Raw genomic sequence first — 16981 nt, forward strand, 5'->3', positions numbered from 1 at the left:
GATAAGGAGAGCTGGTGGTGGAACCAAGATACTCAGGATAAGGTAAAAGGGAAACGAGAAGCAAGGATAATATATGAAAGGGATGAATCTGTGGAAAGTGAAATGGCTTGAAAAATCGCAAATAAAGAAGCAAAAAGGGCTGTGGCAAGGGCAAAGGCAGAAGGAATAAATGAGATGTATGAGAAAGTAGAAACATCAGAGGGTCAGATGATGATCTACAATATAGCAAAAAAGAAGAGATAGAGCAACTAAAGATCTGCCACAGATCAAGGACCAAAATGGAAGAGTTTTGTCAAGGGAAGAATGTATAAGAGCAAGATGGAGGGAACATTTTGAGAAGCTGTTAAACGAAGAGAACCCTAGAAGAATAAGAGAAGAGGGAAACCCACGAGTAAGAGCAGTTCCTAGCAGTTCCATATTTCACCAGAGAAGAAGTGAAGAGAGCACTTGACAAAATGAAAAATGGAAAGGCTGTTGGACCTAATGTTATACCAGTTGAGGTGTGGAAATGCTTGGGAGAAGGGGTTGATATACTCTGGGACCTCTTTTCAAAGGTCTACCACAAAGAAAAAATGCTGGACAGCTGGAGAAATAGTATTATGGTCCCAATATATACGGGAAAGGGGGATTTATAAGACTGCACAAATTACAGAGGGATAAAATTGATATCTCATACTATGAAGATATATGAACGAATTATAGAGAAAAGAATAAGGAATGAAACAACAATAAGTGAAGAACAATTAGGGTTTATGCCGGGAAAGGGTACAGTAGATGCAATTTTTGCACTGAGGCAAGGAATGGAAAAACATGCAGAAAGACAGATATGGAGAAGGCTTATGATCAGGTACCTAGGCAAGAAGTGTGGAGATGTATGAGAGAGAAGCCTGTTTCAGAAAAGTATGTCCAGGATATGTATGCAGAGGTTACCACTCAGGTAAGGAGCACTGTGTGAACAACAGTAAAGTTTAGTGTAAGAGCTGGTTTACATCAAGGTTCAACTCTCAGTCCCTACATCTTTGACCTTGTGATGGATGTTATTACATCAGATGTCAGAGAAGAAGTCCCGTGGAGTGTGATGTTTGCTGATGATGTTGTTTTGGTGGACCTGACTAGAGAAGGGGTGGAGATAAAACTGAGGATCGAGGTTTAAGGATAAGCAGAGCTAAGACAGAATATCTGTGGATGGGAGGGGAAGGAAAACAGGGTGCAGTTAAATTAGGTTTAGACGACATCAAGAGGATTACCACTTTCAAGTACCTTGGGTCCTGTGTGATGAATGATGGTGGCATGGACTCAGAAGTAAACCACAGGATACAGTGTGCTCGGATGAATTGGAGGAGATCATCAGGAATATTGTGCGACAAGAGGATTAGTGCAAGAGTAAAAGGAAGGTTTTATAAAAGTGTAGTTAGACCAGCGATGGTGTATGGGGCTGAGACGTGGTCAGTAAAGAAGCTCAAGAAAGGAAGTTGGAAGTGGCAGAGATGAGGATGTTGAGATGGATGTGTGGAGTCACGAGAAAGGATAGGATCAGAAACGATTATATTAGAGGGACAGTCAAAGTGGTAAAAGTGTCACAGAAGATTCAGCAAAGAAGACTGCAGTGGTTTGGTCATGTCATGCGGAGAGAGGAGGATCATGTGTGTAGCAGGGTCATGGACATGGAAGTGGTTGGGAGGAGGACGAGGAGGGGAAGGGCAAGATTCAGAGGGAAAGATGACGTAGCAAATGGCATGCGGGAAAAAGGGTTAAGAGAACAGGATACACAAGATAGAAGAAGATGGAGAAAGCTTACACGGAACAGCGACCCCATATAGAGCTGGGTAAAGGCTGAAGACAGAGAAGATATATATATATATATATATATATATATATATATATATATATATATATATATATATATATATATATATATATATATATATATATATATATATATATATATATATATATATATATATATATATATATATATATATATATATATATATATATATATATATATATATATATATATATATATATATATATATATATATATATATATATATATATATATATATATATCGTGATATTACATTTAACATCTACTTCTGATGGCAAATGAAAATTGTTAGTTAAATGGCAGATCCTTTACAAATTGGCTGTGGTGACCATGCGAAATACGTCACAACTCAGATTTTGCATGAGTTTATGTAGCCTTGAGCCTATCTGTCCAGTATCACTCAACCTTGGTTTGCAGGCTATTGTAGCGGAGGCAAAGTGGATCATGTAGAAACTTCAGCTTATTTGCATCTATCACGTGACTTGGCCACATGCATATTGATATATATGTTTATGTATTTATTTTGGTATTGATTAAAGTTAGAAGGTTAAGAATCCATTAGATGCTTACCTGCGCAAACACTATCATAGTCTGTGCAACAGTTTCCATGGGAAGAACATTCATCATTGCACTGACAAGGTTTAGAGTAAAGATAGCTTTCTGAACATCGATCTTGACAGCTGTAGCAAATGTCAGAATAATCACTGCAGCAGTCTCCATATGTTTCACAGGCAGAGTTACACTGGCAAGGCTGTGCTGTGTCCTTGTTCCCACATCTTCCAACACATGACTGGCTGTACACCCTGCAAATTAGTAATATCAACTTTTTAGAGTGTAAGACTTTTGAGGCAATAAAGAAAATGAATGAATTTTATCACCCGTAGTTTGTCATTGCCCCAAAAAGCCTGAAATCACGGCTGATGTTGCTTTATTGCACGCAGATTCGAATACATTAACTTTTATTCACATATATAGAATCTAATGCTCACTTTTTACTAGATATGTATGTGGCTGAAAATGCTACATAATAGCGAGTTAAAAGTAAAAGTTCATTTTAAACCCAATAAAGCAGTTATATACAGTTCATCAGATTAAAGGCAATATAAAGAATATTTTTACTAGTAGTGCTTGAACTATGAATTTTATATATTATAAAATATCAGTGTCCAATGCTTCTTAACCTGCAGCTATCTCCTGAGAAACATTGGATTTTAAAGATATGAAGAAAATATTCAAATGAAAATGTTAACATTGTTACCACTACCTTTTTTTATTGGATTACAGATTATTTGGATAGGCTGTCGAAATATTATGAACCTTCTCTAACCTGGTCATCTAACTACCTAGTAAATAATTCACTTAAGTCAGCACAGTCACAATGGATTTTAAAAATCTGTGCCAAAATCCAGTCTGTCTAAATCAGGAATCAAAGCCAGCTCTTTTGGCTGTTATCTCAATGGACTGCTAAGATTATATATATGTGTGTGTGTGTGTGTGTGTGTTGGAGTGGAGGAGGTGGATTTCATAAAGCTCAGTGGAAAAGCACAAGTATACACTCAGAAAGTCGTGTTTTAAATCCTCCCTGCCTCTCACCAGCCAGCCCAGCTGTGAATGGGCACCAACTTCAGCTTTGGCCAAGGAAGCACATGGGGCTAGCAACCTTATCCTTTAAGGATGGGAACCAGAAGGTTTTAGCCTTTTGGCTCCTTTTCTAAAGGGGTAAAATGTGTAAGGTGGAAATATCTATCCAATGTATCTATGTATGCATACATACATAAATACATTTGTATAACTGAATCACGAAAATTGTCCTGTCCCTGCTCCTGAACGGTTGATCCTAATCCTTTGTAAAAAACCTCTTTAAATATTTAATCCTGTTTTGGCAGTTCTACTAATTCTTCAGTTGTGTTGGATTCCAGGTACATATGTTTCCTTTATAATCCCATCTGTCATTTATATGGGCTTTCTTTGTAAACATACTTTTATATTTCTTCAGTCTGCTAAGTAAAGGACTAGTGTCGAAAGGCCTCGCAGCACTTCAGTGTTTCCGTTTCCTTCGTGGATTTTATGTTTATTTACATAAATACATATGTATGTCCATAAGCATGTGCAACCTACATGACGACGGCGTGATGGGCACATTTCATTAAAATCCTAATTTGCCTCTGCTGACCAAAGCAGGTAACTATGTACCAAGTTGTTAATCAGCTGTGTTGAGTCACAATTAGGTGGAAGAAGGGCGTGGGGGTAGCAAATTTAACCTCAAAAGACTTGCTGTGAACCGGAAGGCCAATACTACCTGGTACTCTTGCTTTAAGGAGATATTGCGTATGGCGAAAATTATATTTTTTACTATTTAATGTGTGTCCATATTTTTGTGTTACAACGGTAGTCCATAGTTAAGCAATTCTAGACTTGGACTTTGGCACATATACGGGACTTGCCTTTTCTACCCTCCCATATACTACAGTCATTTTTTACTGCGTAGGTGTACTGGTATATAACTTCAATTAAGCCCATGTACTACTGTTTATACTGTATGTTCATGTTCTGCATGCATTTATGTTGGCGTGAGTGCACATGAGAAACAGATATGTCAAGCAATCTTTCTCTAGATAAACTTCCCAGCCTCGAGTTTTTTCTTTGATAAAAGAGGAGAAGACATAATGTCGTTTCTCAACGTAGTGTGTCCTTGTGCCAACAGCGTTAACACTTTTTACCAAAATGATAATGTTTGAGTAGGAAAAAACTACCGAGTGAAAAAGAAAGACCTTATCATTCAGAATCCATTGTTTTATGTGTACCATTTCAGTGACGACCAAATAAGGAACTTTGTACAGTGAAAGATGTAAAGTACTGCAAGTTCTATCTCGATGCTGTGCAATTGGAACCTCAAAAGTTCAAGCGAAAATGCAATGCATTACCACCCTGAAACAATTCACCTTGTATTTTAATAATTTATTTGTATTTTTATCTATTTATTAATTTATTAATTTACCTTTTTTCTTTCCTAATAACTTCTCTTTTCTATCTGTGTTTCCTATTATCCTCAGTAACTTCTTTCAAGTGAACACTATGTCCTTTGGAAGCCTGATGACCCCTTTAGGCTTGTTCCATATGAATAGCAGTTCATCTCCAGAATAATGATGATAATAATAATATGGCCTCTACATCAGTATAGTAATCATTATCAGACATATGCTCAGTTTTTCTTCAAATTACTGTTGATATGCTTCGACAGGATTGCTTCTCATCTCGCTGCCTTAGTGCCATTAAGAACTACTTCTTCGGTTCATAGGGTTTCTTACAACCTGGTTCAGACCTTGATGGTAATAACGTGAATCAATTATATCTACCTAATAGTTATTACATCTATCGGTTTTCCTCCTTTTGAAGCGAGATGCTTCATGTGATGGCTTTATTTGTATGCTAGTTACCATTTTCCTCTACATTCTGCTTCAATAGAGGGAATGTCCTTGATATGCTCCATATGGGATGCAGAAGGGGGGAAACTCCAACATGAAATGTTAGTTTACCCTAAGAAGACTGTTACTTGGTTGTTCTTATCCGCTGCCACTAAAGATCTTTGTAATGAGAAACTTTAATGCAAAATTACTTAGTTAATAACCGCATGCCGTTTCTGTTTTAATTTAGTCTTGTAAGTGTTAATCGGCTTTTTCTAAACTACCTTCGTAGGTTTTTAGTCGAGAGAGTTAGTATAACAATCACAAAGAATTCTTTAGACAATTACGGAAATACAAATTCTACTGGTTCATAAATGTTGTTGGTACAGTAAGAGCAAGATTTGAAATGTTGCTTGATCCTCCTGTTCAGTTTTCGGCTATATAACCACCTTCATTTTCTCTCTTGTAAATACAGTAGGAGACACAGACTTATGTTAAACTAAGCATCATCCCCCTCGATATGGGCCACCTTGACGTGGTGAGGGGGCTCTTGAACTCCAGAAATTTGTTCCCGGGTTTGAGTCCAAGAGTCTCATATAATTTCTTTGGGCTAATTTTGTGGAATTTTCCACCTTTTGTAAAATTTATTGGACCTGATAAATAGGAAAAGATATCATAGGTGGGATTGGGTTTATATCCGAAGCCAAATAGTGGGAACTGTGGTTGGCCCATCAACTACCCGATAATGTTTGGACTTGAGAGATATCAGATTGATAGCTCAAAGGCGGACCTGTTCTTTAGGGTTGGACCATGGATTCCATGGGGGTCTGATTCTGGGGATATGACTCTCGGCATTCTATCTGGTTTGACCATAACATGATTAGGGTGGGGATGATTGCATTCTCGTAATACTCTCGGTCCTAACAAGTGGGTTTGGCTTACACTTGGGCCACTCTGCTCATGTTTTGCCATCCCCTGTGGGGTAGGGTAGGGACGCGGACTTTTGAGAGTTGGTTCTCACTTGTGCAGTTGGTGGAAGAATAAACTCCAGGAAAGGCCGATGATGTCTTCAAGATTTTCAGGTTTACATTTTTTCCTCCCTCCAATCTTTATGGCAAGTCATTATAAGGATTCGAGTACCCCTGGGCCTTTGATGGTACTGTTCCGGCACAGTTGACGACCACTGCTCCAGTACAGTGCAAATCTGGCATGGAAATGGGCAATTCTCTGAATAACCCAAATAATCAAGGTCAGGTGGTATTAAAACTTTAATGCCATATAAAACACCCAAAAAGGCTAAATATCGACGTGACCCAACCTTGACTCACTTCGACTCCCTCTTTGGGAGTGGAAGTTGGTCAAGGTATTTGACCATGGAAACAGAACAACAAATTTCACCCAAGAAGTTGGAAAACTACTTATTAAAAAGGCATCCAACAACAGAAATGTCATTCAGACAAAAAAAAAGGAAGGACATGGCTTATAGAAGCCACAAAAAAACACAGTCTGAAGACTATTTGTCCATAAAAAGTATTGATAATGTAATTGTAATTATAAAAAAAAATATGACACTATGAACAGCATTCAGGGTACTATTGTACTTCCTGAAAATAATAACGAACCGGTCGAGAAGAATATACTATTGGACTGTCTTAAAATGAGATATCTCGAAGTCCAAGATTGTGAGATATATATAATACCAAGTAAACAGAACAATAAAATATTAAGAATTGCAAAAATAAAATTTGGAGGTCAAGACCTACCTCAAAAAATAAAAATTTTTGGCCAAAATAGAGAACTGAGAACTTACGCCCCAAAATCACTATGATGTCAAAATTGTAGTAAATATGGGCACATACCGTAAAACAGTCGAAATGGACGTGTATATGCTTATTGTGGTTCTGACGAACCTGCCACAGAATGGATATGTAGTAGGTCAAAGTAAGTTGTGGGCAAGATCATCACTCAAGGTCCAAAGAAAGCATGTTTTATATGTATAATACAGAATTGAAAATCTTATAAGAAAGGACTGGGATGTCTATATAGGAATCTAAATTGGAACTGAAAGTGAGAGGAATTCAAGATCCGTCTAAGAAACATACATATTCTTCAGTAACAAAAACCAGTAATGAAACAGAACTGCTTACAGATAAAGTAACGGAACACAAAAAAAATCCCAAGAAGAAAATGCCTTACAAACGAAAACTTAGTTGGTAATAAATAAAGAAACAGGTACAAAAGATATGGATAACATTTTATCAAATTCATTTGAAGTATCAATGCAAATAGCACAAGAAGATGCTACTACAGAAGTAGCAGAGGAAAATTGTGATGGACCAGAAATTAAAGATAAAAAGAGACCGCTGGAGAGAACGCTACCCAAAACGAAGAAACCAACTATTAATAGAGAAACTTCGGTTAAATCAAAGACAAAGGATCTGAAGAAAGAACAAAAACAAGTTAAGAATATACCTTTATCTCCTAAAATAATAGTAAAACCCATGGAAACAGATGTCCAAAATTTCCAAGAAGTTGAAGAGAACTATACCATAGATTATGTCATGGGAGAAGAGATTACTCAGTCTCCAATAATTGGTACAAGAACAAATGAAACAAGAAATATACATGTGGATGTAACAATTGTTTCGTTGAATTATGCAATAATAACAAAAACATAACGAAAGATGGTTTAACAAACATCATAAGAAATTTTATGAAATATAGAAAAAAAGAAACCACGGATTTGAGTACCCATGAAAAAGGTTGCATGTTCAAATGAGTGTCGTGAATAAATTATTAGAAAAAATCCAAGCTGATAAATACAAAAAAAGAAAATAAAACTCGACCACTATAACATAATATTTTCATTAGCTATATTATACAATGGAACGTAAATGGTCGACAGACCAGATTACACATAGGAGTAATACAATGGTTACTAAAAGAATATGAACCAATGATATTATGTTTACAACATGTCAACAAAACAAAATCAACAATAGGTAAATATACCTTAGCATCTACATCTAGAGAGGAAGAAGGAAATTTAGGCACTGCTATATATATATATATATATATATATATATATATATATATATATATATATATATATATATATATATATATATATATTCATAATAAATATATGTTATGATAAAGTATGTTATGACAAAACTTTGCTGACCTGCAAATATCGAGTATTAGAATACGAATAAAAAAACGATGTAATTTATCATTTATATAACCAACCTAATAAAAATTACAACATTGATAAACTTAAAGAATTATTTAACAATGCCAAAGAACCTACATTAACAATAGGTGATTTTAATGCTCACAGCCCAATATGGGACTGTAACTGTAGAAACTCAAATAGAGGAGGAAGTAAAACAGAAGAATTCGTAGATTCAAACGACGTGTGCTGTATAAATGATAAGGAAATCAGCACATATTTTTCAAAATCACATGAATTTTTCTTCAGCAGACTTAACTCTATGTACAACAAGCATAGTGGACAAATTAGATTGGAATACAGTTGATGACTTGCACACCAGTGATCATTTCCCAATTTTAATTTCATTATTACAAAATAATCCTGCCAAGCATGTCCCTCAATATAACATTTATAAAGCAGATTGGAAACTATATGAATTCCACACTAGGAATATCCCGCCATTTGAGTATGTACAAGATCATAATGAAACAAATAGATTTCTTGTTGATTTCATTAAAAATGCTGCTGATATAGCAATACCAAAATCAAAATCTCATCCAACAAAACACAAAGTCCCATGGTAGTCTGAAAAACTAACAGAATTGGTAAAAATAAAACACCAAATTGGAAGCGATTAGATATTGAGAATAGAAAGTCAGCAAAATAAATAAAACATTACCGATATTTGAAGAAAATTTACAAAAACTAACTATATTATTATTAGAAATTGATACATTAAAACCTCCATATAACAAAATATCTGCAAAATTTAAAAAAGAAGTAATTCAAGGAAGAATCATTTCTTGGAGTAAATATGTATCAGATCTCTCTAATAACACTCCCGTACCAGAAATTTGGGAAAAATTCAGAAAAATAAATGGTACCCATGTTAAACTACCTAGACATGCCATATTAAAAGATGGGGAAAGAATACTTGATCTAAAAGAAAAAAGTAATGTAATAGGAGAAAACTTAGCAAAAAAAGTACTGATAGAAATTTAGATGAACCCTTCCACAGAAAGAAAAATAGTATAGAATTAATAACAATAAATTTTGAAACCATAGAAGATATATATTATAATAGAAAATTTAATATGGGAGAGTTGGAATTTGCTCTGTTGAACAGCAATAAATCTGCCCCTGGAGGTGACAATATTTGTTTTGAAATGATCTGCCGCTTAGCACCTTTGGCAAAGTCATACTTATTAGAGTTTTATAATCACCTAAGGCTTCAAAATTTATTTCCAGATGAATGGCGTAAAGCTATAATTATTCCTATCCCCAAACCTGGAAAGGATCCCAGTAATGTAAATAATTACAGACCAATTTCTTTAACAAGTTGTTTATGCAAATTACCGGAGAAAAAGTAAATGCTCAACTAACATGGAACATTCGAGAAAATAACATTTTGAATCCCACTCAGTTCGGGTCACAATGTAACAGATTTGAACAAAAACAAATTACTATAGCTGTCTTTTTTGACAATGAAAAGGCATATGATGCTGCATGTAGATATGCAATATTAAAAACATTACATAAAAACAGCATCCGTGGACATTTACCTAGGTTTATCCAAAATTCTTTTGACAAAAAGCACTTTTCTTGTGAGAATTGATGATGTATTGTCAAGTACATTTCCACTTGAAAATGGTGTTCCACAAGGAAGCGTCCTTAGTGGCACACTGTTTACTTTAGCAATAAATGACATCAGTAATTATCTATCTATTGGAATTAAAAGTAACTTGTATATGGATGATTTTGCCATATATTATTCAGCATCTCACCTAAAACATGCAGAGCAAATCATTAATAAAACTATAACAAAAATAGATGAATGGGCCTCACCTGTAGGCTTTAAATTATCTATACAAAAGACTCAAGCAGTAATGTTTTATAGAAAATAGGAAGTGAATAAAAGGTGAAGAAATAGATTTAAAACTCAGAAACCATAGTATACCAATTAGCCAAACAGCAAAATTTTTAGGATTAGTATTTGATACTCACTTGAACTGGAAAGCCCACATAAAATACATGAAATCTAAATGTAAAAGCATTAAATCCAATTAAAAAAACTATCAAGCACTACTTGGGGAGCTGATAGACATACCCTTACTTTACTGTATAAAGCAACAGTGTTGTCTATCGTTGACTATGGAAGCGAAATAAATATATGGCTCAGCATCAGACTCAACGCTGAAAACGTTAGACCCAGTTCATACCGAAGGCCTTAGAATACTTTAAGGAACCTTTAGATCATCACCAACCTCATTTTACAAGTTGAATGTGGTGAACTACCATTGTCTCTCCATAGAGAGTTTGTAACAATCAAAGGTGCCTCGAGAATTCAGACAAGTGATTCTCTAAACAAAAAATTATTTAAATTAAGAGATTTATTTATAAACATTCACTCGCCACCTTTCCCTGTTAGAGCTAAAAGACTGTTTGAGTCGTTGAATAGGCTATAAATGTGCAATTGCCTTCAATAGTAAAATTACCTCCTCCTTGGCCTATGAATAAAATAAGAGTTTGCACACTTAAAATATTTATCAAAAACTTACTCATATATCCCAGAACACCATAGACAATATACAATAGGGCATATAAGCCGAAAGGGTCTACATTACGCAATATGCACAGACGGAGCTAAATCAGAGTATGGAGTTGGGTATGCTGCAGTATCCCAGGACAAAATTTATCAATTCTCTCTGCCTGATAATGCCTCGGTGTTTACAGCTGAGTTATGCGCAACAGCATCAGCCATTAAAAATAATTGAAAGAAACCTCATGTAATAGTTTTGTCATTTTTAGCGACTCTAGAAGCGCCATCGAAGCCACCCAGAGTTACAAACCAAAAAATAACATTGTACAACAAATAAAGTTATTACTCCATAAGTTATATAATAATGGGGAAAAATTTAGAAATATGTTGGATCCCTGTCCATGTAGGGGTCAAAGGAAATGAAGAGGCTGATAAAGCAGCTAAAGAAGCAGCCCATATGACACGATCTAAAGTAAATATCCCAGTTAACCATTATATAATACATATCAAAGTAAGCATTATAAACAAATGGCACAATAAATGGAATGAAGAACCTGAAAATAATAAGTTGAAGCAAATAAAATTTTTCCTGGTGTTAAAAATGGAATTCATTATGCTAAAGAGAGAGGCATGAGCAAGTAATTCTAACACGTCTCCGATAGGCCATACTCGCCTGACACACGGACTCCTAATGAGCAGCCCACATGAACCAGCTCCCGAATGCTCAGAATGCAAAGTGATAATAACAGTTAAACACATGTTATGCGAATGCCCAAAATACAACCAAAATCGAATATCATCTTTTGGAAATGGATCGATTGGTGAAGTTATCAGAGTCTGCAAATTTTTCAGTTGACTCAATTTTAATATTCATGAGGAAATGTAAATTAATTGATGAAGTATAAGAATTAATTTATGAGAATACAAAATCCCGCGGGACAATTAATATATAAAAAAATCGGAATTTTAAATTTTTTTTATTCAGAATTTTATCATTGCTCAGTTTGTTATTTTTTTTTAATTGTACAGATAAAACTTGAGTAAATGTATTTATTGTGTGCATGTGTTCTAGTGCGGAAGCATATGCCTTTTTGCATATTTTAAAAATTTCATTATTCATTTATCATTTAGTCCCAGCGTTTAGCCCATGGCTTAGACCTGGTACTCCATTTCATTTTAATCCTTCGGGCCAGCCCTGTGAGAGCTGTTAATCAGCTCAGTGGTCTGGTTAAACTACACCATTTTAATAATAATAATAATAATAAACCAAGCATCATAAAGCGTCTGTTGGTCTTACTCTCAGAAAAACTAATTAGTGAATTGCAAAAGGGCATAAAAATTATTTGTTTCTTTTTTCATAAGAACGCTCAGTTTTCTTCTGGTTTTTAGTGAAAATACATAATGTTTCTGGCTTTGTTAGGAAATAAATTGCATGTTGATCATGCCTATAAACAATGCTGGCGAGAATTTAATGAATAACAAACACTTGTCGAATCCAAGAAAGGTCTTGGGACACCGTTCTCCTTAATTGTTGCATCAAAAGCTAATCGTCTAACTGGGAGCTAGGAATTCCCTTTTTATCTGTGAGAGATCGCCACATTCTGCCTGATTTACAGACAGTACTTTGGGTATTAGCCCGCCACCCCCATTCTCTCCACATTCATATACGCACCACGTCTTGCATTTGCAAAGAAACTTCTTAGAATCGCAAACAATAGTTTTATCTGACTTTGTCTGGCATTCATGATCCTTCGCTTCCAGCTGAAGTTTACAACATTTCTCCTTATTTCCTGAGTCATTCAACTGCCTTTTTTTCATCATCACTCAGGAAGACAACTAGCGTATCCTTGTTTCAGTGATTGAACCTGGTATGGGCTGCCATGCTGTCTTGGTTTCTTCGTAGGAGGCACGGATGGAGGCCGGTCCTATTTTTTGATATTTGTTATATATATATATATATATATATATATATATATATATATATATATATATATATATATATATATATATATATATATATATATATATATACTATATTATATATATATATATATATATATATATATATATATATATATATATATATATACTATATATATTTACATATATATATATATATATATATATATATATATATATATATATATATATATATATAAATCATGTGTTAACTTATTAAAATCATTGCAGCAGAGAGAAGAGGAACTCAATGAAACGAACCTTCTCACACCTAATCGTTACACAAATAGAAAGTTCTGCAATCGACCGTGTCACGTAGCATAGTGAAAGATTGTTTATATAAGAGTAATCATACACATATATATATATATATATATATATATATATATATATATATATATATATACATATATGTTTATATATGTTTATATATATTTATAACACATATTATAATATATATATATATATATATATATATATATATATATATATATGTGTGTGTGTGTGTGTGTGTGTGTGTGTGTGTGTGTGTGTGGGCTACATAAGACGGTCGATTTAGTCATTTCTACTCGTGTAACAATCAGGGTGGGAAGCCATTATTCATTCGGTTTGCTTTCCCCCTTCCATGACGGTTTAACGATTCAGACAGGAGCGAGTCGCTGGTGGTTTTGCTAAGAATTCCTGGGAAGTCTCATCAGGCTGTTTCCAATTAATGGCCATTTTAAACAACGTTCACTTTTACCTTTACGTTCAAGTGCGCCAGTTGATCAGCATGTGTTCATGCTCATTAATAGCATACGTGTCAAAGATAAATACACCAGTATACGAGTATATTGCGGATCTTTCCTAGATAGTGACCACCAAGGGTTTTCGGTGGTCGTTATCAGACTAATATTTCTTGGGGGTTATCGTCCTTTTTTTTTTAAATCTTTTAATAGAGAAAATATACAATATTTTACATTTTAATAGTATTACAGTCAGAAATAAATCAAAGTTAACTTTACCAAAAACAAATATAATTTTATCGTACCATTCGGGTTGACAAATATTTTATCATGTCCATTTTACAAATAATCTATGTATTTCAATGTTAATATTTTTCTGTAGTTACCTATATAGGATTTTGTCAGTACATATCTGTTTTTTTATTATCCTTGATTTTATAAACCGTCTAATACTATCGTTTTCTTTAATTCCTGCTTTGTGGGCTAACTAAATTCCAACAACAGTCGCAAATCAAAATTACAGCAGTGTTCCTGTCCTTTTTTTATTGTGCTTCAAAATCCAGTTTTAAAATTTTCAATAAACTTTTTGTTTTGATGTGACATTATTCAATTTTTAATAAATCACAAAACCAATTAAGCAGTTTCTTGTTACACTTACAGAAATAAATTAAATGCATCACATTTTCTGGCTCCTTGCAGTTTTCACACAGTTTATTATTTGATATTTTCATCATATACAATCTATCTTTAGGACATTTACCGTCTGATGTTTATTTTTTACGGTAATCCCCAACGGGTTTGTACTCAACACGCCACAAAGGTCGATACATGCCGGGCTAAAACCCTTGGGGTCACTATCTAGGAAAGATCCTATATTGCATCACGTCACATTTAATAATGGCTTGTTCGGTTATCGGAATTGTTTTCGCATTCCCACACTCGTCGTGATGTTATACATCCTGAAAGCGGGTGGTATCGAAAGTTGAAGGTAACATGTGGCAGCTTTAAAGAGACCGTTATTACAGGAGGTGATTCAAAGTAGAGTGGATTCATTCAAAATACGTACCAGCGGCCAGAAGCAACAGTAAACATAATGATGTTGTCATGCTGTTTCGTTGAATGTCGCTCGTTGCTCTCCCTCGGCCTGCGATGCTCCCCATCTGGAGTTGAGCCAGCGTCTATTTATAGGGCGATTTGAGAGTCGCATGCGTATAAAAACACACACTGTTAGAAAACACTGCTTTTTTTTCAGCCAAGGCATGGCTTATCATTATGAAGATGTGAGTTTCTTATAAAAAACAAAATTATTTCAAGGAAATATTCTTATTTTAATTCTTTCCTCCTAATGGTCCAACCAAACCAGCATTTTTGAAATGTCTAACTTATCATTTAGGTTGTTCTTTTCAATGAATGGTTTCCAGTCGTTGTCGATTATTCCCACTTAACTTACTTGCCTTAGATAAGTATATTTTAAACTATAAGACTATAAGAAATAAATTTACGTCCCTGTAGCGCCTTGGTCAGTTGGTGACTAAAGCGGCTAAAGTGCAGTGTCTGTGTTTCAAGAATCGATTCTGGATTCATTATTCACAAGACTGAACCCAGAATAAAAATAGGGTTTACTGGTCGCAGCAGTAGACTGCCTAGAAACGTGTAATCAGAGACAGTTTCTCGGATAAACAATAAAATGTAGCTTTACATTTCAGTGACGTGAACTAAATATGGTGAAATATTAACGTCATAAAGAAATTTGCAGGACCATGTAGAAAACGTAACTGCTGAATGAAAGATTTTAAAAATTTCTATGCGATTTGTATAAGTTAAGAAGCTTTCGAGTCAAACTCGAGGGCGCAAGCAAGAATCCCCACTGAAAAAATTCAGGCGCAAGAATTTTTTTGAGAAAGAACTCGCTCAAGGAGTATGTTTCTTAATCTTCTTTTCGACGAAGTTCAATTGGCTGTAGAATTCGGACAGCGCAAATTACTTTGGGTTCCCAGGAAGGAGTGTAAGTAATGAATGCTAAACAGCAGAAAACTTCAAGTTCCCACATCGACGGAACCACGAAAGTTTTCCGGGTAGCTTTTTTGAAAATATTGAATAGCCACGTTTTCTGTAACAGTAATAGGTGTATCACAGGGTTATAAACACTTGTATTCTGCGAAAAAACACTAAAGAATTATAAGAAAGTGGAAACCATATTTTCAAGAAATCGTACATTCTGCATTTTTTCCATACTTCATTAGGCATTTCTTAATGCTTTGTCCTGGGGAAAAAACCAAAGTAGATGCTAGGGACGGAAAAACATTATCCATTACTAAAGTTTTAAAAATATGTACATATTCATTAAATGAATTGTTACATATGTACAAAAATCTGAATCGTTTAAGCACAATCATGAATTCTAAAAATAAATAAATAGAAAAATAAACATTTCAGAAACAAATCACTGATTACCGACCATTTCAAGTCCAAGAGTTCCTTAGCTCTCGTATATCAAACTGGCGTAAAATCAAAAGTCAGTGACAATTTGAGTAAACAAATTTTAAGAGTTAAGCCTAGATTACATATATGTGTGTGTGTGCGTGTGCCACGTACCCCGTGACATTTTTTATATTCACAAATATTAAGCCAAAAATTTCGTTGAATATCCATAAAAAAGTATACCTTAGTCTAACCAGACCAAAGCTGATTAACAGCTCTCCTAGGGCTGGCCCGAAGGATTAGACTTACTTTACGTGGCTAAGAACCAATTACTTACCTAGCAACGGGACCTACAGCTTATTGTGGAATCCGAACCACATTATACCGAGAAATGAATGGAGAGTCGAACGCGGGCCCAGCAGAGTGCTAGTCGAGTACGATATCTACCTGTCCAATGAGAAACTATAATAACAATTCACTATACCTTGAGAATATCTTACACCCAAGGGGAATTGTAAATGATAAGTTCTCCATCACCAGTTAGATTCGAACCGTTGCCTGGTTTAGAAACAACGAAAATACAGTGACTCGACTGTACTAGGCCATCAAAACTTCGGTGGTCAGTGTCACTGTACTTTTGTTGTTTCTAATCCAGGCAGAGGTTCGAATCCAACTTAAGTGTAAGTTATTCCCGAGGTATAGTGAAATGGATATTAAAAGAAACTTGTGGCTTAATATTGGTGAATATATATACATACATATATATATGTATATATATATATACAGTGTATATATATGTGTGTGTGTATGTTATATGTATATATGTATATGTATGTATATATGTGTTTATATATATATATATATATATATATATATATATATATATATATA

General features: G+C 34.6%; 1 protein-coding gene across 1 annotated transcript in view; it reads right to left on the reverse strand.

Moving 5' to 3' along the window:
* Positions 1–14832, reverse strand: part of LOC136827932 (uridylate-specific endoribonuclease-like) — a 33842-nt gene extending 19010 nt beyond the window's left edge. The window contains exons 1-2 of the mRNA XM_067085393.1: positions 14736–14832; positions 2399–2631 (exon numbers count right to left, since the gene is read on the reverse strand). Of these exons, the coding sequence (XP_066941494.1) occupies positions 2399–2631; positions 14736–14761 (259 nt within the window). The 5' untranslated portion in view covers positions 14762–14832. The remainder of the gene's footprint in view (positions 1–2398; positions 2632–14735) is intronic.
* Between the last annotated feature and the right edge of the window lie 2149 nt (positions 14833–16981).

The sequence above is a fragment of the Macrobrachium rosenbergii genome, chromosome 42 (genome assembly GCF_040412425.1).
Source record: "Macrobrachium rosenbergii isolate ZJJX-2024 chromosome 42, ASM4041242v1, whole genome shotgun sequence".
In the NCBI taxonomy this organism is placed as follows: domain Eukaryota; kingdom Metazoa; phylum Arthropoda; class Malacostraca; order Decapoda; family Palaemonidae; genus Macrobrachium; species Macrobrachium rosenbergii.